This window comes from Lathamus discolor, chromosome 5, assembly GCF_037157495.1.
Source record: "Lathamus discolor isolate bLatDis1 chromosome 5, bLatDis1.hap1, whole genome shotgun sequence".
Classification (NCBI taxonomy): Eukaryota; Metazoa; Chordata; class Aves; order Psittaciformes; family Psittacidae; genus Lathamus; species Lathamus discolor.
The window spans coordinates 22,511,745-22,538,896 of record NC_088888.1 but is presented as its reverse complement, the minus strand read 5'-3'; the positions used below and the strand labels follow the sequence as shown (position 1 = coordinate 22,538,896).

The window sequence follows — 27,152 nt, the reverse complement described above, 5'->3', positions numbered from 1 at the left end:
AAAGTAAGGAAAAAATGGTCCACTACTGCATGGAAGTATGGTCAAAAGAGGAAATCCGACCCGACCATTTGTATTGGCCAATATTTGGGTCTTTTGATGATTGGATATGTCAGGCTTTAAATTTATATGTAAATGGGAAAGAACCTTTTAGTCAGGAAGAGAGTGAGTATGCAGCCTTATGGAAGGGATCGTCTGTAACGGTCTCGTTATTTCCCCTAAAAGAAAGGAAAGTGAAAGGGGACAAACTAAACAAACCATCTTGGGAGCCATTAGACCACTTATCAGGGACAAAACATGGAAGGTGAACAAAGGAATACTAATTCTCCAAGTTCACCTGACCCTGTCCCGTGGGCTCCCCCATCCTCCCCCCCTTCTGCCCATACTAGGAGCAAAGTAAGAACAAAGAAAAATGAAAAATCGGAGAAAGTAGAAGAAACAGTAACGTTGGCACCCCTCCGAGAGGTTCTGATGGGAGGAGCAATAACGATAAACTTATATCAATTAACAGAAAAGGATGAGGAACGCATAAATTTGAAAGTCTGGCATAATAAAGGGGAAGTAGGAAAATTAAATATTGAACCATTAAAAGTAAAAATAACAAATCCAAGGGAACCTATTAGGGTCAGACAATACTCAATTTCCTTGGAAGGAAGAAAAGGTTTGAAACCAATAATTGAAGACCTGATACAAAAGGGGACTTTAGAACCTTGTATGTCACCACATAATACTCCAATCCTCCCGGTAAGAAAACCAGATGGGAGTTATAGGTTAGTTCAAGATTTAAGGGCAGTCAATCAGAGAACAGTCACCCGGTTCCCTGTAGTAGCAAACCCATATACTTTATTAAATCAAATATCACCAGAACATACTTGGTATAGTGTAATCGATTTAAAAGACGCTTTCTGGACCTGCCCTTTAGCTGAAGAAAGTAGAGATTTTTTGCCTTTGAGTGGGAAGACCCAGAAACAGGTAGAAAGCAACAATTGAGATGGACAGTATTACCTCAGGGCTTCACTGAGTCGCCAAATTTAGTTGGTCAAGCTTTAGAGAATTTATTAATGTCCTTCAAACCTGAGGGAAATGTAAAACTCTTACAATATGTAGACGATTTACTAATAGCTGGGAAACTAGAGGAAGAGGTCCGAGAAAACACAATAGGACTATTGAATTTTCTGGGAGAAAAAGGATTAAAAGTTTCAAAATCAAAGTTGCAATTCACAGAACCTGAAGTAAAGTATTTGGGACACTGGATTAGTAAAGGGAAGAAGAAGCTAGACCCAGACCGGGTGGCAGGAATTATAGCCCTGCCCGCTCCAAGAACAAAAAGGGAAATTCGACAATTGTTGGGATTATTAGGTTATTGCAGACAATGGATAGAAGAATATAGTGAGAAAGTAAAATTTTTATATAAAAAACTCACACTAGATGTAGTGAAATGGTCCCCACAAGATGAGGAAAAATTCCAACACTTGAAGGATACTTTAATAAAAGCTCCTGTGTTAACTCTCCCAGACTTAAATAAACCATTTCAATTATTTGTGAACACAGGTACTCATGCTGCATATGGAGTACTAACCCAGGATTGGGCAGGGAGCAAAAAGCCTGGAGGATATTTTTCAAAATTGCTAGACCCTGTAAGCAGGAGCTGGCCTACCTGCATACAGGCAGTAGCAGCAGTAGCTTTACTAGTTGAAGAAGCTAGAAAAGTGACCTTTGGAGGATCCTTAATTGTCTATACCCCCCATGACATTCGAGGGATCCTTCAACAAAAAGCGGATAAGTGGTTAACGGATAATAGACTACTGAAATATGAAGCTATTTTGCTTCCTTCCCCTGAACTAGAACTAAGAACCACAACAGCTCAAAATCCGGCACAATTCTTATTTGGGGAATGGGAAGAAGCTTTGATACTCAACCATAAGTGTATAGATATGGTCGAGTTACAAGCAAAAATCAGACCCGACCTAGAGGAGGAAGAATTACAAGAAGGAGAAAAATTGTTTGTAGATGGATCCTCACGGGTGGTTGATGGGAAAAGAAAATCAGGCTATGCAATTGTGGATGGAAGAACATGGGAAATAATAGAATCCGGTCCACTGAGTGCAAGTTGGTCAGCACAAGCATGTGAACTACATGCCTTATTAAGAGCATTAATAAGATTACAAAATAAGAAGGGAACCATATTTACAGACTCAAAGTATGCTTTTGGAATAGTACACACCTTTGGAAAAATATGGGAGGAAAGAGGGTTGATAAATACCCAGGGAAAAGGGTTAATACATGAAGGATTAATAAAACAAATATTACAGGCTACAAGAGGACCTGAAGCGATAGCTATAACTCACGTGAGGGGGCATAAAAAGGGGTTACAATTCAGGACCAGAGGGAATAATTTAGCGGATGAAGAAGCAAAACGAGCAGCTCTATTAATTTTAATGACTACTAAAAACGTAGAGGAAGAGGAAAAACAGATAAATGAACCAAAGGCATATTCTCAAAGTGAGATAAAAGAATATGAAAGACTAGGAGCAAAATTAGAAAATAATAAATGGATATTACCTGATGGGAGAGAGATGTTACCTAAGGGATATGCCAGAAGAATATTACACAGACTACATCAGCAGACACATTGGGGATCGAGGGCACTCACTGATCAATTTTTAAAGTTCTATGGGTGTATGGGAATTTTTGAAATAGCTAAGCAAGAAGCTCAGAGTTGTTTAACTTGTCAGAAAGTTAATAAAAAGCAAATGAGACAAGCTCCAAAGGGAGGAAGACCTTTGGCCCACCGACCCTTTGAAAGGGTACAGGTCGACTTTACCGAGTTACCAAAAACAGGACGATATAAATATCTTTTAGTAATAATAGATCACTTAACACATTGGTTCGAAGCCATACCCACTGCTAGAGCTACGGCTCAAGTAGTAGCAAAACAATTACTCGAAAATATCATTCCAAGATATGGTATGATCGAGGTAATAGATTCATTGTGGAGGGCACCATGTATAGCTGATGCCCAGCACCAGCTTTCTGTCCTGGCACCTTAGGCTTAGTATCAGGATCTGGATGTTCGCAGTCCAGTGAAGTCTGCCCTTTTTTCACATACTAATTGTTGTTTGTCTTTGCGTGTTCTGGATCAGAAGGGAGAGGGATGGATGTGAAAGAAAGTCACCCTTTCCCGTGTGCCTTTCTTGTCCTTCACATGAACAATACATTTACTCAGAGTACCAGGAATCTCGCAAACTCTCTGGGATTCTCCACAGACCCAGATCTTACCCGGTTCATTACGTGAGATGTGGAAAAACTTCACTCCTCTGCAATTTGTTGCTGATGTCTACCTAAAGATACAGCCGCTGCGAGGGAGGAATGGTCACCAAAAGGATGTCCGTCAGTACTCAGTTGTGACTGATTACATGAACTTAAAAATGGACTTCAATATTCACACACTAGGGTTTTGTTTAATGGTAGAGGTCTGCAGTGTTGGTGTTACTGCAAATGCAGGGAAAAGTCAACTTGAAAGTGGGCACCTAAAAGTACTGTATTTGTGATGCTGCACTGCCTCAGGAAAGGCATCTCATTTGGACACAGAACACTGTTGCAGTGAGTAAGCATTTCTCTGGATTTCAGTAGACACAGTTTCCCACAGATTTAAGTTGTCATGGAAAGTTGCACATTTCCGAGAGCAAATACCCTGTGTGCTTGGTTAGCAGTTTTCTTAGCAGCCGAGTTGGGGTTGCCGTCAGGTATCGTTTTCTGCTGTGCGCTCCTCTTCAACTTCACAGCGAGTGTAAAAGTTGTTCCTAGGAGAAGATCACCTTTCCCCTAAGAATGACTTTTTTTGGTGTGCTCTCTATTATTGGCTTCCACTGTTCTGCTGCTGCACTGTTCAGGTTCTGTGCAAGGTGACTGACACATGGAGCGCCCCTTCCTTCTCTCAGTTTTAGTGATACAAGGTCTACAGACAATGGTTTGCTTGTGCTTTTGTGCATTTTTGAAGTAATTTTTCCTTCTATATGATTCCCCTTCCCCAATTGTGCTTTCTTTTTTTTCAACTATTCCGGTAACAATTAAGGCTGAAGTAAGGAGCCACGCTGTTAGAAGCATCCAGTGGTTACCAAGGAAACCGATACTTCTGACCATCCCGTCCAGTCCGTACAGTCCATTTTCTACAATTTTCAGGGTCCTTAAGATTTAAGAGGATTCTCAGTTAAGTGCAGCAGCTCTGAAATGGAACAGAGTTGTTACGGATGCTTCAGTGAAGTTCCCTGCTCAATGAAAGCAAAAAGGAGAACACGGTACTAAGGTACAGAAGGGATGAGACTAACATTGATAGCATTTATAATGCACTTGGGTACAGCAGTAATACTGTTCTTGCAGAGTTGTGCAACAAGAAGTGGTTAAGTCCAGATCTGGTGTCACCAACATAAGAGGGACACGGAGCTGTTGGAGCAAGTCCAGAGGAGGGTCAGGGATTGGAGCGCCTCCCGTTTGAAGACAGGCTGAGAAAGCTGGGGCTGTTCAGCCTGGATAAGAGAAGCTGTGTGGAGACCTAAGAGCAGCTTCCAGTGTCTGAAGGGGGCCTACAATGATGCTGGAGAGGGACTCTTCGTCAGGGACTGTAGTGATAGGACAAAGAGTAATGGGTTTAAACTTAAACAGGGGACGTTCAGGTTAGATATAAGGAAGAAGTTCTTTACTGTGAGGGTGGTGAGGCCCTGGCACAGGGTGCCCAGAGAAGTGGTAAATGCTCCAACACTGTCAGTGTTCAAGGCCAGGCTGGACAGAGCCTTGAATGACATGGTATAGTGTGAGGCATTCTGGCCCATGTCATGTGGTTGGAACTGAGTGATCTTAAGGTCCTTTCCAACCCTAACTATTCTATGATTCTATATTGGATGCACTGGTCCAGAGGGCACCCAATGTAGAACATGCCCAGCTATTTGGTTTTTCCTCATACATTTGGTTTAAGAGCAGGGTCTGAGGATTTGCACTTAGGACCTTCTTGGAGTATCTGAGAGTGCTGCCTGCGAGGTCGTATGCAGATAGAGGTTTACATGGCTAAGCAAGGGGGGATTGCTATGTTGGTGTCACTTGTGGAGGGCACCATGTATAGCTGATGCCCAGCACCAGCTTTCTGTCCTGGCACCTTAGGCTTAGTATCAGGATCTGGATGTTCGCAGTCCAGCGAAGTCTGCCCTTTTTTCACATACTAATTGTTGTTTGTCTTTGCGTGCTTGACAAGCAGAGTATCTGTGTTTAGGTAGCATAGGCCTGTGATATACATGCAGGCATCCGACTGGATACACTTGAAATTCCTGCCCTGTTATGGAGAAGATCAAAGCACAGTGGTAAATGAAGCCTGCATGAATCCATGATTAACCGGGAAAACAGCAGTGTCGGTGATCCTCCAGCATGGATCAAGCTCCATGATGCCTGTGCCTCTGCCCGGCTTCTGCTAGGAGATCCTCTGTTTGGTGAGATAAAAGAAATTAAGCTCACTCTTTGCATTTCTCCTGTGGTTCTGTGCCTGTCCCCACACTCTGACTGTGCCAACTTACGTTGTCATTACAACTACCCCAGCTAGCACTTTCTACACGCTTTGCTCCAGGGAGAGGCACAGCCTTGCACTCTCGTTATGAGGCAAGTCTGTCCTCACATTGCTCTGGTCCGTGAAGTGATCCTGTGTGGAGCCATGTGGCATCTGCTGATGCCAGAGGTTGGATTTGACTTTGTGAACGTTCAGAGTTACCTGGGAACTAGCCACACAAGAACTGAGCTAGCCCCCCTGCAGCCAGCAGCTCTACATCCTCCAAAGGTTCATGCCCTCTAAGGCAGAGGATGGAATTTATTTGGGCTTGATTCTTCCAGAAGCAGCCCGTCACAAAATGTGCAATGACTCTAGATGTTGAAATAAGAGCTTTATCTGACTATAGACTGGTTTGGGCTCGAAGGGACCTTGAAGGTCACCCAGTTCCAATCCCCTGCCATGGGCAGGGGCACCTTCCACTAGAGCAGGTTGCTCAGTGCTGCAGTATGAAGCAAGCCAACTGTGTTTGAACAGCCAGTGATTTTTGCTCCAAGCCATGTCTATATGCAAAAGGACTTCCAAGAATCCTTCTTGCTGCAGCCCACTTGTGAATTAATGAGCAAATCTGGGTGGGGAAAGAAAGATAGTTGTGGCGTACAGCGATTAAAGCCCTTCTACCTGCCACTCCCCGCGAAAAGAAGAGCTATCTGAAGGGTGGGTTACTGTATTTACTCAGGGGAAAACGGCGGAGCGACTGCTCTGCGATCCGCTCATCGGGTCTGCCGCACCGCCCGTCCCATCTGAAGCGGGAGGTGGCAGCGATTGGTCAGGCCTGGGTGCAACATGGCGGCCACCGCGACCAGGGATCCGTCTCAGCTGCTGTCCCTCGGTGTTTGGCGGTGATTCCGGTCTGCAGCGGGACGGGACGGGACGGGACGGGACGGGAGGGGAGGGGAGGGGAGGGGAGGGGAGGGATGGCATGGAACGGGACGGGACGGGACGGGAGGGAGAAGAGGGAGAGCGTATTTGCGGGCACTTGTGGTTGGTGTGAGCGGCGCTGCCGCTTGGCGGGAAGCTTGAATGGGGTGGACGAGGCCGGGAGGCGCCTGCAGTAAACGAGGGTCCCGGTGGGTGTCTGTGGGTGCGGAGCAGAGAGCGGCTGGGGCGAGTGCTGGTGCTCGGCCGGCGTGCGGTAATGAACTGCGCACCCTGGCAGTGCTTGAGGCCAGGCTGGACGGGGCTGGTTTAGTGGAAGGTGTCCTTGCCCGTGGCAGGGGGTTGGAGCCGGGGGAGCTTTAAGAGCCCTTACAACCCAAGCTATGATTCAATGACATTAAAGCGTTCTCACTGAAGGGAACGTCTTCCTGCAGAGTTCCAGCCTCGGAAACGTGGTCGTGTGCTAGCAGTACAGGTGCACCTTTAAAAATACATTTCCACTGCACACAATGTCAGGCGTTTTGTTCAAAAGAATGCGCTGTTCTATGAAACAGTCTCTTGTACCTTTCAACTTTATTGTTTGTTTTTTTTATTTACAGAGCTTGTGGATAAACGCATAGGCTCCTGCATTCGTATTGTGATGAAGAGTGACAAAGAAGTTGTAACGCTTCTAGGATTTGATGACTTTGTCAGTATCCTTTGATGGGAATGTTTTATGCTTCAGCTCAATTGATTTATTGTATTTGAGAGGAGAGGTTTGAGTTCACTGGATAGAAACTTTTCGTATGGGTCGCTTGTATGACTCTGGTATTTTTGTTTTACAGATAGAATCACAGTTCAGTAAAAATGAAAATAACTTTGTTTTGATTTTAAGACTCTGGGCCTTATTTTCTTTGAATCCGGGTATTTAGATATGGTGTTAGAAGATGTTACAGAATTGTAAGCATTATTTCTATTTGGTTTCCTGAGGGGAAAATATTGTATAAAATCTAGAAGCAAAGTGGGTTTACATTTTTTGAATACTTGCCAGCTGAGTAGTTTATATCTTGGAGTTAAACTGTAGGTGGTGATCTATTCAGGACAGCCGTGTCGTAGAGTAGGTGTTGCATGATATATGCTTGTAATCAGGTTCCTTTTTTTAGCCTTAATTTTGCATGGGTTTTGTGTAGAACTTCCCAGTAGTTTGTTTGCCTTTACATTTCCTTAAGGTCTAAGCAAAGATTTTAAAAGCTGCAGACTCAGAGATGAGTATTTATTACTTTGCTGTGCCATGTTTGTATTTGAAACCTATTTTGAGTGTAGGTGCTATTCAAGAAATTGCCAAGATTTACAGGGTGAATCCGTGCCTTTATGTACTGAGCAGAAAAGTACAATGGAACTTTATGGTTGCCAGGTAGCTTTCTTTATGCAGGTGGTCAGTTACACTGCAGTGTGGCTGATGTCTTTGTTAGTTCCAGCAATTGTCATCTTAATGCAGAGATGTTTGTCAGTTCTGTAATCAAAGCTTGAATCATTGTCCCTGGTTACGTGTTCTCATGTTCTTTTTCTAATGCTGCTTCAGCGAGATTGCACCTGAGGGCAGAAGAATCACAAAACTAGACCAGATTTTGTTAAATGGAAATAACATAACAATGGTAAGTCATTATGGTTAAAAGGCTGCATGCATTTATTTTCTATACCTGTAAATCTGTCAGCAATCAAGTTAAATTACTTTAAGCTGAGCTTTCCAGAGAATTCCATTGCATAAGGTACTTTCAGATACCTTCCAGGGCATATTTATCTATGAGTGGTGCTGGAAAAGTGGTGTTATTGCCTTACTTGGCTCATGTTACAGCTTAAAAAGAATAATAACAAAAAGAGCATGACCCTGCTTTTACTTAGGTGACTGTTTTTCCAGTCTTGAGATGTGCAATGGAATCACTGGTTTTGTTACCCACTCTGGAGGCTGATTCATACAGTGGCTTTAAACTCCTGTGAGTGTTTGCCTGCCTGAGTATGTAGGTGGAATAGATTTTATCCATTATTGTATATATAAATGTGTTTGCAGCACTTTGGATGCTTACAAGCTTGTTGAGTCATTTGGTGATTATCCACCTGATGCTCAAAGAGCTGTATGTACCTTTATGTGCTCTGAAAAAATACCTGGAGGCCTGTTGGGTGATGCCAGATGGAAAGCACTACAGGTTTTGTTTATCATGTGCTGATGTATGTCGATCAGTACTGAAACAATTAGATACTATGATTATGCATCCTTAAGCTGGATTCTGCAACTTCCTAAATACTACAGAAGCAGACCCAGAGTTTTTTGCTTGTCTGCACTGAAGTCTGGAATTGCTACATAAGGGCATTCCTAATTTTGTGGGGAGAGAAGAGGAAGACTGACTTAGACTCAAGTTGGCTCTGTGTGAATGAGGAATAATCTCCATTTTGCTGTCCTACCTGCCTTGCACCTCCTCACTGTGTGTCTCGGCAACTGCCTCCTTGACTTCATTTCTAAGCCTTTTCCTGCTTTGGTTATTGTTCTGCATCCTTGAAGAACAGTGCGTGTTCTGACTTCTTGTATGGGCTAAAACTACTACCATCCAGTTCAGCTGGTGGGATGCTGCCGTCAAAACAGAAGCGGGGGATTCTTAGAGTGTAGATGTTCAGCAAGACGTGGATATGTTTCTGTATTAGATCTCGTGTCTCTTTTGGGGGTACATCTTCCCACATCAGGAAAACTATGCTTTAGACTTTTTTTTACTTTGGTCCCAAAAGCAGCAGAGCTCTTTGTCTTTAGAAGTGGTCAGCTAACTATTAAGAATGTGTCAGCGAAAGAAATTATCCTCTTCATTTTCCCCTTAGTCATATTTTTCCTTTTGCATTTCTTTTTCTGATGTTCAGTTCTTTACTTAAAGAAGGTACTTTCTTCACAGGAAAATGCTGTGCTGACTTACCCTGCTGCCTGTAGAAGGGTTCAGGCTCTATTAGTTTTTGGGCTGTGCTTAGTAAGAGAGGTCAGAAAGGGGAAACCAACTTCCCAGTGTAGCGATGGTCTGCAGAAGAATGATCAGTTGGAGAAATCCTACGTGAAAGGGAGCATGTTCTATGTCTTTCTGAAAACAAGCTGTAGTGTTTCTAGACAAAAAAAATCTCCTTGAGGTGAATAACAAAGACAAAACACAAAACGTTTCTTATCTAGGAACTCCTTTGTGTCTTGTTAAACTTTCCTTGTATTTTAGAGATTCTTTATGGCATGTGCTTCTCTGGTAGTAACTGACTTCTGTTGCCAGAAGAAGGTAATTTAAAATCTAAACACCACTTTTGTGGTCTACCATGAAGTCGCCATCTGCTAAAATCTTCTGAAGCAAGAACTGTCACATATGACTTTGTAAAACTTCAGTCTATGGCACTAACATGCAATTGTCTTGTTCTTTTATAGGTGGTTCCTGGAGGAGAAGGACCCGACGTATAAATCGATACAGTTGTCATCTATGAAGACATATATATATATATATATATATCTCGAATATAATATAAATAGAGCTTTTGGGATACGGGTGTGTTTGTTGGTTATTTATTTTGTTTATGCACTCTTGCAGTTGATATTTGATAACAGACAGGGATTTCCTTTTCAGGAAAGGTGCACTGCTAATGATGATACTGACTTCATAAGTTGAAATCATTACTTTTTTGTAAAGATGCACTAATCTGTCCCGATTAAAAGTCTTTCTTTTTATTAGTTACTGTGTTTTGTTACTTAAGTGCGCAAGTTAGTTTTTGTAACTGGTTGATGGAGTGGAAAATCGGTGTTCAGATTTTCTACATCTCTTGCATTTGTTTAAGACCCAAGCCTATGTAAAACACAAGGTGTTAGCCAACAGATTGCTGTTCTTTGGAGTACAGGCATGTACTAAGCTGCTTGAGGCTGTGTCACCAGGAACTGGTACAGTGCTGGAGAATGCTGAAAAGCTCTTCAAAGTGGATGCATCTGTTTGAGACTCAGCAGCCTTTCACTCTACTGGCCTTGAGGTTCAGCCCTCTTGGGCATCTTTTGCTTGGTAGATACACTTTCTTGTAGTAAAGACACTGTAATAGTATTTGGCTAGTGAGGAGAGACAGAGCAGACTTGGTTCATGTTTTGGGGGGAGTGAAGAAAAAAGCTGGTGGTACTTGCCATCCATGTCAGTGGTGACTGCTTTCACCACTAAGTGGTGCTGTGTATCCTTAATTAAACTGGGAGCTGCTGTGTGTATGTTTAATTAAATTGGGAGCTACCTCCGCCTGCTTGTGAAGTTCAGAGTAGTCATTTTAGAATGAACATTCTTTTGGCTGCATCTGTTCTGGGATATAAAAACTTGACAGATGTTTGGGGCAACTGCTACTTTAAGAGAATGTCTATAAAGTAAGGAATTGCCGTTTCTACTTTGTCATGATGGGCAAAAAAATAACGGATTCTAAATGATGTCCACTGCAGCTTATGCTTTCATAATGCAGTATTCAACTGACCTCGATGTATAAATGTCTTTGGAGAAGGAATCACAGGTGCCTGCTGTTACTGTAGACAAGGAGGGCACAGACTCACAGAGACAGGACATGCTTTGCCTTCCTGCCACCACAAGAGGAGTTGAAGAAGGGGGCTCAGGAGCAAGAGACTGCAAGGAAGATCCTTTTCACTTGCTTTAGCTGTCAGAAAATCTGCCTTCTGCTAGCTGGGTCTTGCCTTGAAATACATTGAAAGCTTCTTACTTTAGCCTGTGAAAAGGGAAAGAGACTCCCTCCTCTCTCCCAGGGAATGTGATATTTGGACTCGCTTGTTCTGAATATCTGCAATTGTCATGTTCAGACTGCATGGTGACAAGCTATGCCATTGACTCCCTGAATGGGTTTTCATTTCTGTCCCCATTTCCTTCTCCAGCTTTTTTTATTTAATACAATTAAAAAAATACTCTTTTTTCTTTGAACTTGCATTTGATTGGAATGTCATCTGTTGAGTTGAGCTCCAAATGCTTTATTTCCTTGCAATAAGCTGAGTCTTTTTGCCAGAACACTTGAAGTGTTCTAGCCGATGTAATAGTATGTGTTGTGCTGTTTTTCTGTTACCAGTAAGATTCTATACATGTTCAGTGTGTGCACTTGATTTTGGCTTCATTCCGGATTTTGAAAACAGTCTTAAACTGAAGAGGGGTTTCATGCTTGGCCAGGGAAAAGAGCAGATCTTGACTCAAAACCAACATTACAGGGAGAAAGGTGAACTATTCTGTGTCTCTGAGTTTTTATTCTGATAGTGTGAGCATCTTGTTCCTTCAGGATTTTGTTATGTCTAGGAAAAAAGCTGGGTATTGTCTCACCCTCCTTTTCTGGTTAGGGGCTTTTTTCTCCCACTTAGAGGAAGTGCTGAGTCTGCTACATTTTAGGAAGACATTTTAATTTGTGACTCTGACGTCTGCAGATATCACTCTAGAGACAGTTTCTGTGCATCCAAATGCTGTTAATCCTTTAGAATATGAAAAGAGAGAGTTTATAAACTATCAGCTGAGAATACAAAGTATTCCAGGTGGATCTGACTTGCTTTGCATTCAGTATCCCTGTAGCCTGTTGCTTTGGAAGTGCAAGTAATAAGCTTTTCAATGGAATGAGTCACTGCTGGTGTGTTTTTTTTTTTTCCCCTTGCCTAGAAATCTAGTGCTTAATCATATTGCACTGTCCTGTAGAAGTTGTGGACACTGGTGTCCACTTAGGGTGCCACTACAAGTAGGTCATTTAACATAATAACCCTAGGCTTTAAAAAGATGTAAAAGTTATGCTTAAAGTTTAGAGCAGGAAAGTCATCACGTTAAAATAGCTTCCTGCTTATGCCATGCAAAGTGATGGTTCCTCTCAGTTTTTGCGTTTTGTATGGTTTGGGGCTTTTTTCTTCTTTAAGATGGCACTGGTTGCAGTGATCTTTAGTTTTGCTACATGGCTGACTGGCTTAGTATGGACATGGTTCCACTCTGCCTACTACTTCAGCTTACTTGCAGCCATAGTTGACAGCTGTTTGAAGTTGTGAAGCTGTATGCTTGCTCTGTAACAATATAGGCTTTCCCTGTTCAGTATCTAGACCCTTTTTCAGGATTTATTATGTATTGGTTTTTTTACCACATGAAATGGAAAGAGATTTCTGGCTTGCTGTTGGCTTTTAATAGCTGAATTGCTTCAATTTCTGTTTTTAAAGGAACGACTTACAGATGATGGGATTGATGGAGACAGTGGAGAAGATGCAGGTGAAGATGCCAGTACAATGCAGATGCAGGTGAAGATGCAATACAATACAGAAGCCTGGATTCATGGCTTCTGCTTGGTCCTTTATCACAATGATACGCGGATTGACTCCACAACTCGTTCAAGTTGTAAAGTAGGTATGCTTTATTCAGCGCTGAGGTGCATGGGGATCGTTCCTCCAAAGCATGCACACCCAGGGTCGTTTTTCCTTTACATTTATTCCCTAACGCCTATACATATCCCCCTTCGTATTCTGTCCCCGCTTCGTATTATGATGAGCTAGAAGGTCCTTTGCGCCTGCGCAGTGCCCCCTCTGGTCATGGGCAGGGGTTGACTTTCTGTCCAGGCATTACAGCATACTTTATAATATAACACATAGGAGTCTCAGAAGACAGTCAGTTCTTCCTCACCATCTCTTCAAGATCAGGTTTATTTGCATATTGCCCATCACGATCCACATCCACGTTAATGGCTACCTGCTGTTGGCCTCACTCCTGCCTTAAGGGGAACCCATCCAGCTTGGTGTCTGTGTAAGAAAAAGGAAGAGCTGAAAAGCAATCTTTTGAATGGAACAAAAAGGTTTTTCTGCTATACCTGCTGCCTAAATACAAATGTCCAGACCCTGCTCCTAAGCCTAATGTGTTAGGAACGAAACAAAAATCTGGACGTGTTCCATCGAGGGAGCCCTCAGGAACAGTGCCACCAACAGGGATAAACTCACTTATGTACCCACCTAAAACTCCACCCGTGTGAAACTCCATCTGTGTAAATAAAGCCTCACTGGACACCACTCTCTGGTGACCGAGTCTTCAGCAGTCTATGTGCCAATGTCCAGACCCTGTTCCTAAGACTAATTGTGCTAAGACAGAAACCAGGACCTGGGCATGTCCCGCAGATGGTGCATTCCAGAACAGCCCCTCCAACACGGATATCCTCACTCACTCACTCACTCACTCACTCACTCACTCACTCACTCACTCACTCACTCACTCACTCACTCACTCACTCACTCACTCACTCACTCACACACCTAAAAGCCCATCTCTAAATTCTCACAGGACACCACTCTCCACTGAGATGCTTTGGGGGATGCTCCGGTGACCCCCTCGCGGACACACCGGGACCGGGCACCCCCGCCGCCTCCCCGCCACTTACCGGGGCGCTGTCGGACGGGCGCACCCCGAGGGCACGGACCCGGAGCCGCCGCTCCCCAGCAGCGCTCCCAGGCGGTGCAGCCGCTCCAGGGGCTCCTTCTCCTTCCCTGTGCGCCACACGCGGCCGCTACCGCTGCGAGCGGGGCCCCCGCCGGCCCCCACCGCCCGCTCCGCTCCGGGCCGAGCGGAGCCGTCCCCTCCCTTACCCGGCCGCGGCTCCGGGCGTGCACTCCCCGCCGGTGCCCCGGCCAGCGGCTCCACCCCCGCAGCAGCACCACGGGCACCTTGCCCGACCGCTCTCCCGGTGCCGCCGCGGGCACCCCCGCAGCCGCACCGCGCACCGGCGGCTCGGGGGTCCCGACGCCGAGCGACCGGGGCCGGGCGGAGCGGGGCCTGGGGGCGGGCCGGGGAGAGGCAGGGGGCGGTGCTGCCTCGCCAGACCCAGCGGCAGCGGCTCGGCCAGCGCCGCCACGGCCGGGAGCGGCAGAGCCGAGCGGAGCGGAGCGGAGCGGAGCGGCGCGGAGAGCCCCGGCGGGAGGCCCCGGGGGCTGGGGAGAAGCGGGGGGCACGGACTCGGGGAGCGGCGGAGGGAGGGCTCCGAGCCGGCGAGAGCCAGCGGGATCATGCCCCCCCCGCCCGGCCGCAGCATCCCCGCGGCCGAACCGCGGCCGAGCCCCCCGCGAGGAGCCTGCTCCTCCCTTGAGCCCTTTTCCCTGCGGCCTCGCCTCTGCCCGGCGTCCCCCGGGCCCCGTCCCGCCCGCTCCCCCCGGTGAGCGCCGCCCTTGCTCCTCGCGGGCAAACCGCAGGCTCGTGTCGTCCCCCCCGTCTCGTAGGGCTGGATCCAGCCTCCCCCGTGCTGCTCTCGGGGGCTGCTCCTGGGCACCGCGGCTCGGAGAGCCCTTGGGGAACCTGCAGCGTCAGTCTCGCTGGGAGGCAAACCTCTGGGCCCCGCAGCAGCCGCCCTTGTGCTCCGCAGCACGCTCGCAGCATCCTTCATCCCGCAGTTCCGTAATAAAGGGATGGCTTCGTCACATCAAGTGCTTCCTTTTATTTCAGTCCGCATGGAAAACAAGCGAGATGCCCGCCTTCCCCACACTGCGCACTATTAACACAAACCCCGCCGGCTCAACGCTCGGCACCCAGGGGAGATGCAGCTTCCCGAGGGAGAGGTCTCCTCCGCACTGGTCACTCCAGGGCTCTCGCTCCTGGAATACCCCACGGTCACCGTGGTGGCCCGGTCACGATGGACTTCTCCACTGCAACCACAACGGCTTTGTGCTGGCGGCAGCATCGTGCCCGTGGCCATTGGGCACCCAGGGATGCTCCGGCAGTCGCCGCACGGGGACCAGCCTCTGCCCAGCCGGCTCGGGGAGGTCCCTCACGGGCTGCTCTTCCTCTGCACCTTTCGTCCGGAGCTGGAGCGTGCGAGGGGTCACAGCTCAGCCTGGGCAACGGAACAGGGCATCACGGCCACCTACGAGCAGCGGAGAGTGACCGACGTTCGCACGTCAGGGAATCGGGGAATCCCAGCCTGCTTTGGGGTAGGAGAGTCAAAGGCAGCCAAGTGGGATGGCACAATTGACGTTGCCGATGCATTGTCTCAATCCCTTTGGCAGCAGAGTGCAGGCCAGTTTGCTGATACTCGGAGGGCCGTCCAATACACTTGGAATCGAGTGCCGCAGGGATGGAAAGGCAGCCCTACCGTCTGCCATGGGCTGATCCAGAAAGTACTGCAACAGGGTGAAGCCCCACAACACCTGCAGTACCTTACACCGACACGGTGTGACACCGTTCAGCAGCAGCAGAAGCTTTTTAGACAGGGAGGAAAATAATCCAAAGCCTTCCCAAGACCGCTTTTGCCATAGGATGGAGCAAGGTCAAGGGACCTGACCAGGAGATTCAGGTTTGGGGAATAAAGCGGCAAGACGGACGTCAGCAGATCCGCACAGACGTGATCAGCAAGGGAACAGCAATGCCTCCACCAACCAGTAAGAAACAAACACGAGCTTTCTCAGGTGTTGTGGGGTCTGGAGAATGCACATCCCAAATTACAGTCCGGTTGTGAGCTTTCTCTATCATGCGACCCGCAAGAAGAATGATTTCGAATGGGGCTTAAGAGCCTGAGGGTTTGGGTCCCTTTTCCAATTGCGTGGTCAACACCTGCTTACCTACAAAGAGAGCCCAGATGCTTGGCTTCCCTACCCTCTAATTCCAGGCTGCCAGCTCCATTATCCCAGCATCGGAGCAGCCAGGACAGGGAGCGAGAGCTTCCCTCTGGTTCTGCCTCCTCCTCTCTTTCTAGCGCTGGCCCTGCGCCGTCCTCTGTCTCTACAGGAGCTGACTTTCGTGTCCAGTTCTTCTCTGTACAGGGGCAACGGATAACGGCACAGATTGGTTCTTTGGTTCAGCCCAAGTGCCTCCTACCAGGGCTGGAGTGGCCGCCAGCGTCTGCTGTCAGGGCTGGAGCAGCAGCAGTGTCTGTCACCACGGCTGGAATGGCTGGAGTGCTGTTGCTGAGGCTGCAGTAGCCGCAGTGCTGGTTGCTGGGGCTGGGGTAGAAGCACTGCCTGCTGCTTTGCCATGAGATCCAGGGACCTTTTCTCCTTGAGGGTACTGGATAGTGCTGAGCAGGGCTCGGTGGGCAAGGGGCAGGCCCCAGCACGTTGTGCTGATTTTGCCTCTCTGGTATTGCCAGGACGATGCTTTTCCCAGCCAATGGAGTAGTTCTCCTGGATTTTGCACTTGTTCAGGGGTGAAGTTCCACAGCGTTGCAGGGGCCCCTGGCCTAGGTACCTGCCCATACGATCCCACACACCCTGCTCCCGTAACTGTACAGCCTCGGGGAAAGATGTCTGGGGGTATGCTCACATCGTTGTTTACCCTTAAGCAAGACCTGAACCATACGCAGCAACACGCTGGTTCCCAGCAGAGGAGCAGGTTGGTTTCATGGGTATTCAAAGGACATTTGAAGTGTCTGGAATTCTGAAATGCTACCGTAAAGAGCCTGGTGGGGAGGTGGAAGATGTGGGGGGACGTCTCCCCCATAGGTTGGTCCTCTGAGGAGAAAAAGCAGGAGGTACAGTTATTAATAGTTCCCACAACGTGGATTGCAAAGTCCAGGGGGGATGACAATGCTGAGAGCACAGACCAGATTGACAGTGTCTAGTACAAAGATGCCAGCACTATTCTTAATACCAAGACACAAACACGGCTCTTTAAACCATAAGATTTATTATCACTATAAACATCGAGAATGTTATAAATAACAATAAATTTATTAATAAAGCTATAAATAACATACAAATTTATGAATAGAGCTATAAAGAACAATTTTATTAAGAAAGCTATAAAAACCCTACGAATTTGTGAAGAAAGATATAAATAACAATAAATTTATTAAGAAAGCTATAAAAAACATACAAATTTGCAAAGAAAGATATAAATAACAATAAATTTATTAAGAAAGCAATAAAAAACATACAAATTTGTGAAGATATAAATAACATACAAATTTATGAATAGAGCTGTAAATAACAATAAATTTATTAAGGAAGCTATAAATAACATACAAATTTATGAATAGAGCTGTAAATAACAATAAATTTATTAATAAAGCAATAACAAATTTATGAACAGAGCTATAAGTAACAATAATTTTACTAATAAAACTATAAATAACCCATAAATTTATTAATAAAGCTATACATAACATCCAAATTTATGAATATAGCTATAACAATAATTTATTAAGAAAGCTATAAAAACAAATTTATGAATAGAGCTGTAAATAACAATAAATTTATTAAGAAACTATAAATAACATACAGATTTGTGAAGAAAACTATAAATAACAATAAATTTATTAATAAAGATATAAATAACAAATTTTTGAATAGAGCTATATATAACAATAAATTTATTAATAAAGCTATAACATACAAATTTATGAACACAGCTATAAGCAACAATACATTTACTAATAAAGCTATAAATAACATACATTTATTAAGATATAAATAACATACGAATTTATGAAGAGCTTTAAATAACAAGAAATTTATTAAAAAAGCTATAAATAACATACTAATTTATGAATAGTGCTATAAAGAACAATAAATTTATTAAGAAAGCTATAAAAAACATACAAATTTGTGAAGAAAGATATAAATAACAATAAATTTAATAAAGCTATAAATAACATACAAATTTATGAATCGAGCTATAAATAACAATAAATTTATTAATAAAGCTATAAATAACATATAAATTTATGAATCGTGCTATAAATAACAATTTATTAATAAAGCTATGAATAACATACAGATTTATGAATCGAGCTATAAATAACAATGAATTTATTAAAGCTATAAAATACAAATTTATTAATAGAGCCATAAAAAACATATAAATTTGTGAAGAAAGCTATAATGATAAATTTACTAATGAATCTATAAATAACATACAAATTTGTGAAGAAAGCTGTAAATAACATTTATTAATAAAGCTATAAGTAACATTCAAATTTATGGACAGAGGTATAAATAACAATAAATTTATTAATAAAGCTATAAACAACACAGAAATTTATGAATAAAGCTATGAATAAAATACACATTTATTAATAAAGCTATAAATAACATAAATTTATAAAGATATAATTTACAAAATTATGAATAAAGTTATAAATAACGTATAAATTTATTAATAAAGCTAAAAATAGCAAATTTATGAATAACACTATAAATAACATAAATTTATTAGTAAAGCTAAAAAGAACACAGAAATCTATTAATAAAGCTATGAATAAAATACACATTAATAAAGCTGTAACATATAAAGATATAATTTAAAAAATTATGAATAAAGTTATAAATAACGTATAAATTTATTAATAAAGCTAAAAATAGCATACAAATTTATGAATAACACTATAAATAACATAAATTTATTAATAAAGCTATAAACAACACAGAAATTTATGAATAAAGCTATGACTAAAATACACATTTATTAATAAAGCTATAAATAACATATAAATTCATAAAGACATAATTTACAAAATTATGAATAAAGTTATAAATAACGTATAAATTTATTAATAAAGCTAGAAAATAGCATACAAATTTATGAATAATGCTATAAATAACAATAAATTTATTAATAAAGCTATAAAGAACACAGAAATCTATTAATACAGCTATGAGTAAAATACACATTTATTAATAAAGCTATAAATAACATAAATAAGGATATAATTTAAAAAATATGAATAAACTTATAAATAACGTATAAATTTATTAATAAAGCTAAAAATAGCAAATTTATGAATAACACTATAAATAACATAAATTTATTAATAAAGCTAAAAAGAACACAGAAATCTATTAATAAAGCTATGAATAAAATACACATTAATAAATCTATAACATATAAAGATATAATTTACAAAATTATGAATAAAGTTATAAATAACGTATAAATTTATTAATAAAGCTAAAAATAGCAAATTTATTAATAACACTATAAATAACATAAATTTATTAATAAAGCTATAAACAACACAGAAATTTATGAATAAAGCTATGACTAAAATACACATTTATTAATAAAGCTATAAATAACATATAAATTTATAAAGATATAATTTACAAAATTATGAATAAAGTTATAAATAACGTATAAATAACGTGTAAATTTATGAATAACCCTATAATATAAATTTATTAATAAAGCGATAAATAATGTATAAATTTATTGATAAAGCTTAAAATAAAATATTTATGAATAACCCTATAAATAATATAAATTTATTAATAAAGCTATTAATAACACATTTTTTAATAAAGCCATAAATACCATACACATATATGAATAAAGCTATAAATAACCTATAAATTTATGAATAATGCTATAAATAACATAAAAATTTATGAGTAAAGCCAGAAATACCATAAAAATTTATGAATAAAGCTATAACAAATTTATGAATGCAGCTATAAATAACATATAAATGTATAAATAAAGCTAAAGTTAACAAATCTATAAATAACATAAAAAAATTAATAAAGCTATAAATTACAAATTTATGAATGAAGCTATAAATTACATACAAATTTATGAAGCTATCAATAAGATAAAAAATTATGAATAATGCTATAAATAACATATTTATGAATAATGCTATAAATAACACATAAATTTATGAATAAAGCTATAAATAACATACGAATTTAGGAATAAAGCTATCAATAACACACAAGTTGATGAATAAAGCTATAAACAACACACAAACTGATGAATAAAGCCACCAGTAACACACGAATTGATGACTAAAGCTATCAGTAACTTCAAAGTCCGGAAACAGAAGAGGCGTGACCCTGAACCCAGGCCCCAGTTCCGTGCCCAGCACTGCTGCCGCACTCGCAGGAGGGAACCAGCCGGCAGCTGCTCCACGTGTTCACCGCTCCTCACTCTGGCGTCTTCCTCCAGAAGCAGCCCCGCTTACAGGCTCCACCTTCCGGCTCGTGGGGGTCTAGGAAGCAAACGACACCCAGGAAGCATCAGGCCTTGCCTGCGGCTCACCTGGCAGCACGCGCAGCAACTGTGCTGCCATCGGGGACAGTCCGACCTGGCCAAAGGCGGCCTGCCACTTGGGAATCTGAGGGTGCTTTTCTCCTGTGTTTCAGCACACGTACCAGCAGGCTGCTCTGAAACGTCTTTAGTGAGCTGAGCCAGAAAGGTTGGACTCGTGCACTCACTTTGGCAGCGTGCGGGGCTTTTCCCCTCTTACTTCAACGGTCACCTCATTCGTCAGTGCTCCCTTTGTGGCACTCTCACCCTCCAGCAAACATACCCGCAGCCTGCATCTCAGTGCCGTGCAGGGCTCTGACACAACTCCCGCAGCTTCAGCTTTTACTGACTGATAGAATTTATTCCCTTCTCCCCCCAGGAGTCCTCGGCACCAGCTTATCTATAGAAGCCTGTCGGGAGGTACGCTAAGAGCTCGTACGAGTGTAATGGTTGAACTGAAGGCCCGGTGAGGTACTTACACTGCAGACAGTAACTCAGCTCTTGTGATCTCCCCTTCCTGGAAGAGTTTCAGAGCAGCTGTCTTGGCCACCTCTAACAAACGCAGGATCTCTTACCAGGGACTTACCCTGCTGTGAGCTCTGTCTTCTCTTCCTGCACTGACGTTTTGCAGGGGATCCTGGCTCTTCTGCAGCTTTCTTCGCCGCCTCGGTTCCTGATGGCAGCTCTCTCTCTTCCGTCAGAGATCCGCATTCTACACTCGCATTCTCCTTTGAATAAACACACCAAAACCGAAATAAACCCAAAGATCACGCGATAGCTTCCCAGAGAGTTTTACCTCCATTTAGCACTTACGTGCTCTGCACTGAACAGTGCTTCCACAACAGCCATTTCGGACTGGTGAGCTGGGGTGGGATCCAGTCCTTCTCCCCGTTCTTCAGGGGCTCCCTGTGTGGTCACAGAGTCTTGCGCCGTTTCAGCAGCAGCGGCGCTTTCTATGGCCGCATTGAGGTAGCTTTCAAGCAGCTCTCCATCCCAGCTTTCCGCAGGCTCCGGTGTCACCACATCAGCGCTGCGTGATGCACACATCTCATTGAAAATCTCAAACACATCTTGGTAACTGAATTCCGGCAACTTCTCCTCGCCCTCAGATGCATGATGTGCCCCATCAGAGGGCGGGCATTCAGCTGCAGAAGGTGGCTGCACGTCAGGACTCTGCGAGAAACAAAATACAGGGAATTGCTAGATCCAAAAATCACAACCATTTTCAGTCAGGGCTGACAGATTTTCCCACTTCTGAGGACCGTGCAAGTGCTTACTGATGATGAGGACACAAGCAGGGCAGGATGATCAAGGCTGTAGCTGGCTGCATCCCTCAGCAGGACCTCGGGGAAGTGCCTGCCCCAGAGCACACACGAGGTAAACTGATTCTTGGCCAGAGCTCAGTGAGATCCACAGCCAAAGCACTGTCTTCTGTACCACCCGCACAGCCCCTGCCACCCTGCTCCCGGAGAAGTGATCGAGGCTACACTAAGGCTCGGAAATCTCAAGCCCGTTTGATCCCTTCTGCACACTGCTCCTGTTGTCCTGCTCAGAGGCAGTCAGGCACTGACCTGGCACCACTGGCTTACACCCCTGCTTGCCTTTGGACTGCTCACACGCAGGGGACCTTCCACCAACCTCTGCCCAGATGCACCAGCACCTTTTGACCGGCAGTTCCCTGCCTGCGGCTGCACAATCCAAGCAACCGCTAACCAGGAAGTGGTTAACCAGGAAGCTACCAGGCCACTTACTGGTTAAGTAACCAGCCCATCTCTTCTGACTCTCCGTGGGACTTGCTTCTCCAAGGAAGACCCTTTCGACCGTGTATTTCTATCACCTTTCAATCTAGACACACCGCCACCCCCTGACGACTCCTTTGGGACCATGTGCTATCCCAGACACTGATCTCAGCCTTCTGACATCGGAACTGATGTGACTGTGACTTCCCATCACTCACACTGATCCTCATGTGCTGGAGGGAAAAGCAGCTCACAATGGAAGAGAGAGGACAAAGATGCACCGCGTGGAAAATAAACACCAGCCTATCGATGGCACGACTGGCTGTTGGCTATTTCTAGCCTCACAGCAACGTTACCCTGGCCATAACCTCCCCAGCTTGGGTAAGCTCATATTAAAACAGGAAAACACGCAAAAAGGACAAAAGGTCGGTATTTGCAAGACAAGAAACTGGACGATCAGGCTTGCACAGGTCAACCCTTTTTCAGCACACACCAGCAGAGCTTGCTTTGCTTATCCCCTGTGAGGAAAAAAAGTAACTCCATGCTGCTGGAATGCGAAAGGAAGCCCTGGCATGTTTACTGAGGCTCTTTTGGTATTGCATAAGGCAGGCCACCCAGTGAGGGGCAATTTCCACCAGAATTCTAGAAAGCCTTGACAGGAAGCACTGGAGCTCTCCTAGATAGGGTATCTCTGAGCTGGGGCCAATTCCAAAAGTCAGCTTGGTTCTTCTCATGCATCCAATGAAACTCAGGACTGCCACAAGCTGTCTGGGGCACAGAAGTGGAGCTGATTCCCAGTATCATAACATTAAAGAATCCCATTTTGTGCAGGCAAGGGCTTTCTTCAAAGACAAACGGAGACTCAGGAACTAAAGCGAATTATGGTGAAGTCAAACATAACACTTTTACGGGAAAAAACCCTCCGCCGATGAGGACACCCGCTATGCCGCTGCCCTGAAACCTTACCTGCATTACAGCACCGCCCCTTTCGTGTTTCAAAGCGGTGCTTTGGAATGGGCATTGGCAAACCACGTTACTTTCCCTTTCCAAAGCAGAGCAGTCCCAAAGTCCTCTCCTTCCTGCCGCAAGCCCAGAACCCTGCGGTCCATGCACGGGGTCTCCTCCCTTCCCCCTGCTCTCTGTGCGCTGCACTCACCTGCACAAAGCCGCAGTCGGTGGACGCCGCAGCACTGGCGCTGACAGTCAGAGGCCCTCCCTGGGCAGGGGGCAAACACTGCAGGGTGGCTGCAAAATTCAAACACAGGGATCAGACTGACAGAACCGGTGCCCAGTGCGCACAGTTCTGTTGCTTACTTGCATTAAACACTGCAGTAACCACTCCGTAAGATAACTCCCTGAAATGGATTATGACCTCCCCACTGACTGAGAGACTGAGCTCTCCACCTTAAAACATATTTCTTGACTGTCTCAACACACCACACCACAGAAAGGGGACTCACACAGGAAGGGCCTGCATGTTCACACACACACTGGAATGAAAACGGGATCTTATTCCAAAAAGCAGCTCCGCAGATGAAGCAGTTTCTGCGGGTCTCAGGTTTTGGTGACACGCAGAGAGAACGTACAAGGAAAGGCACTGCTGGCAGGACAGACAATCTTTAAAATTTGCAGTCCTTCCGGGCGAGAGAGAAATCCTTGATGAGATCAAATCTAGGCCCATGTTCACAGGAATTAAATGGTACGAGTGTGACTTGAGACAGCCACGTGATCAGACCCGTTTCTTTGCAATGCCTGACACCTCCGCAGGATTCCTCACGAGACAGTTGCTACGATAACCGATACGGATTTGAGTACCTAAACCTAGTGCCCTTTGTCATACGAAATCTGTGAACTTTTGTCCAGTTTGGAGCAACATACACAAGAGCTAAACAACATGGAGCGAGCTAGTGGACATCCTTCCACAGCAGCGCGAGACACGTGTCTGACTCCTGTTACTTCAAAAGCTCATGTTCAGCAACCTTAGGGTGAAATCTGGACATCTTTCAGAAGAACAGTCTGTGGCCTGCAAACATATTACAGTTCTGTGCAGTGCCAAAAATCTAAGGATACCTGGGCTTCACTCCCTGGGAACGCCAAAGGACGTGGACAAACCCAAGAAAACCACCAAAGAAACTTAAAGGGCTACTGTAAAAACAGTGCAAGAGAGCAAAGGAGAGATTGGCTGTAACCTGCTGGAGTCATCCTAAGGAAACAAACACGCAGTACAAAGAGCCTAGTTTCTAAGAGAAGAAAAGGAAAAACCCAAAGGGAAAAAGTGCTTGTGAAACAGGAGGCAAGTGTAAAACAGAATGTCCAGATCACAGGCTATAAGAAGCCACAAGTAAAGTAGAAATTGCACAACTCTTGCACTTCGTAGAGCTTACAGTGAAAGCAGCTCGTGAATCAAACGCGCTGTAATGCCTGTGCATCAAGGGGAGGAGAGCAAACATAACCGTGTAGCAGCCCAGACTGGTGACCAGTTCTGAACGGGTCTCAAGTGCAGAATGGTGCACAGAAAGAATGGTTTGCACTCACAACACCTTTTCTTGGGTTTTTTTTGCCAGCTGCAGCAGTGCCTGATCTAACAGCAAGAAAAACTGCACCTGTGGAAACCCCACTGATGAGCTCAGCCGGCAAAGGGAAAGGGGCCAATTCATTTGTAGTACTTCAAGTCTTCCAGGCGAATCAGGATTCCACACACACCTGCTTCACCCACACACTGTTGTCCTTCCCTGCTCATTGCAGAGAAGGCGTTTCTAAGCTCTTCTGTCTCTGATACAGTTCACCTCATCAGAGCCAGAAGAAAGGAGCAGCTAAAGCACATTCTGTCACCGGCTGGTAGCAAGTAACGGACAGGGAGCACACATCTCACTGCAAGCACGCACGTCAGGTACACACACAGTGACAGAGCACTGGGGAAAAACATTTCATGCATCACTTTGCGGTAACTTCCCGAGCAGCAAGGGGAGAACTTTTGCCGTACGTGTTGGATCCGGGCCTGGCAAGCACTGCCCTGGAGACGCGCAGCTGCCGGGTTCTGGAAGGGAAGCAGCAGCTGGAGCCCCTCGCTGAAGCGGCAGAAGCGAGAACACGGTGTGGAGGGTGTACGTGACCTCGGTGGAACACCGGTGGAGGACGGGAAAGGGAGCCCCTGGGCCTGGGAAAGCTGCGGAAGCCCCGTGCCCTGGCAGCGACCCAACAGAACCCTGCCACGGTCTGGAAGGGACTGGGCGCTGCTGGGAAGTCGTTGCCTGGAAAGCAGGGGGGTACAGGCAGGAGGCCGCTCTGTTGGAGTAAGGGAAGAAGCTGGCTGGACGGCAAGGTTGAGGAGCCTGTCCTGCAGTCACCAGTCCTGCAAAACAAAGGGAAACGAGGACTAAGGGAAGGAGTTTTCACTAGCCCTGAAAGGCAGGATGAGGAGCCAAGGCTCCACGACGTTCCCTGGGAAGACCACCTTTGCTCCAATGCTCTTAATCCAACAACAGACTCTATTCTTACACCTAAACATACAGTAACTGCTGTAGCAGTACCACCTGAACACACAGGAACATCAGTGCTGTGCCAACACACAGTCATCTCTGGGGCATTCAGTCTCCTGAAGCCCTCAGGAGCAAGGGATCGCTACCTAGAAATGTGCTCTTGTAAATCAAAACGGGCAGGAGCTGACTAAACGGGCACGAGTCATTTAGGAAGTGCTGTGCGTTACAGCAGGCAGCGAGTTGAAATGAAAGGGGAATCGTTAAGCAGGGCTCTACCAAGCTCCAGCGCTGACAGCACACGGGCAGCCAAGGCAAGGGCAACGTCCAAATCCTAAACGAGACTCTGAGAGCCCCTCATCACAAGTCTGTCAGTTTGTCAAGGAAAACAAACCCAGAGCCAGCTTTTTTCCAGGTAGCTCACCCGGTTCAGTTACTGTTTCACGAAGCGGTACCTGCCCTCAGAGCGTTACCCATCGCTTCACGCAGATTTAACGACAGCTTTTGGAGCAACCCCTCAAGGAGAAGTAGCGTTCACCTGGCAGGGCCGTGCCCGCTCCACAGAGACGGGGTGAGGGTGCTCTTACTGCAGCCCCCGACAGAGGCCCTCTCGCAGCAGACTGAAGCACACGCGAACCCCGCTCCCCGTGCCTGCTGGCAGCACATCTCCCTGCGCCAACAGCAACGGCTTTCCCGCAGCGGCGGCGCTGAGCGGCCGCCAGCAAGGTCCGGCAGCCCTGCTCCCTGCGGGGGTGGCGCTCTACGAAGCCCCCAGCCCCCAGTGCTTCTCGGCCCGCAGCCCGGGGCCACCCCAGCTCACCGGGCCTGGCAGCCTCGCCGAGCGTCGAGGGCGGGCGCTGGGAGCGCTGGGGTGGGCGGCTGGGCAGCTCCGGGCCGGCCGCCAGCTTCGCCTTGTTGGCCCTCGTCAGGCGCTTGAGGCGCACGAGGAGCTCGGGGCGGTCGCGGCGGAAATGGGGGCTGTGGAAGTGCAGCAGGGGCCCGGCGGAGCTGCCGCCGTCGCCCCCCGCCGGGTCCTGCAGGGGCCCGGGCCCCGGCCCCGGCCCCAGCTTGCGGAACCCGTACAGGTTCAGCTGCCGGATGAAGCTGGCGAAGTTCCTGGTCTTGAAGAAGTCGGCGCCCAGCGCCGCCCCCTCGCCGGCCGGCTCCGCGCCCAGCAGCTCTCGCTCGAAGAGCCGCCGGTCGATGAGCAGCCCCTCGCCACGGGCATCCCAGCGCACGGAGCTGCAGCGCGGGCTGTTCACCAGCTGCCAGAGCTTGGCCGGGAAGTGGCTGGGGTTGACAGCGCCGGGCAGCCGCTGGCCCTCCATGGCGCTCCCCGACAACGGACGCCCCGGCCGCTCGCGCTCCACCGGCCGCCGGGCAACGCCCGGCCCCATCGGCCCGCGCTGGGGGAGCGACACCGGCCCGCGGCCGGCTTCAGCCCGCGCTGCCCGCCGGGGCCGGCCCCGCCACCCCCTCGCCTCGGCACGGCCGCACCCGCAGCCCC

The 27,152-nt window shown here is 45.8% G+C and overlaps 1 protein-coding gene across 9 annotated transcripts; it reads left to right on the top strand.

Moving 5' to 3' along the window:
* Nucleotides 1-5,260: 5,260 nt before the first annotated feature.
* On the top strand, nucleotides 5,261-13,068 carry LOC136014900 (U6 snRNA-associated Sm-like protein LSm5). 9 transcript variants are annotated; one of them, XR_010612923.1, is made up of 6 exons: nucleotides 5,275-5,474; nucleotides 7,063-7,155; nucleotides 7,375-7,402; nucleotides 8,025-8,097; nucleotides 9,885-10,002; nucleotides 12,660-13,068. XR_010612923.1 is itself a non-coding variant. In XM_065680045.1 (5 exons), the coding sequence occupies exons 1-5, from the start codon at nucleotides 5,372-5,374 to the stop codon at nucleotides 12,987-12,989; spliced, it is 627 nt and encodes a 208-aa protein (XP_065536117.1). In that variant the 5' UTR covers nucleotides 5,261-5,371; the 3' UTR covers nucleotides 12,990-13,068. The 9 variants fall into 9 exon arrangements, 3 of the variants coding, with proteins under 3 accessions (XP_065536117.1, XP_065536118.1, XP_065536119.1); XM_065680045.1 differs by lacking the exon at nucleotides 9,885-10,002 and having other exon boundaries at nucleotides 5,261-5,474; XM_065680046.1 differs by lacking the exons at nucleotides 9,885-10,002; nucleotides 12,660-13,068 and adding an exon at nucleotides 9,379-9,857 and having other exon boundaries at nucleotides 5,261-5,474.
* The last annotated feature ends 14,084 nt before the right edge of the window (nucleotides 13,069-27,152 follow it).

Bases quoted from the DNA above. Each gene is read 5' to 3' on its own strand.
- LOC136014900 (XM_065680045.1), top strand. From the start codon at position 5,372: ATGATTAACCGGGAAAACAGCAGTGTCGGTGATCCTCCAGCATGGATC. The intron at 7,403-8,024 runs GTAAGCATTATT...ATGCTGCTTCAG, and splicing joins TTAGAAGATGTTACAGAATT to CGAGATTGCACCTGAGGGCA. The intron at 8,098-12,659 runs GTAAGTCATTAT...CTGTTTTTAAAG, and splicing joins ATGGAAATAACATAACAATG to GAACGACTTACAGATGATGG.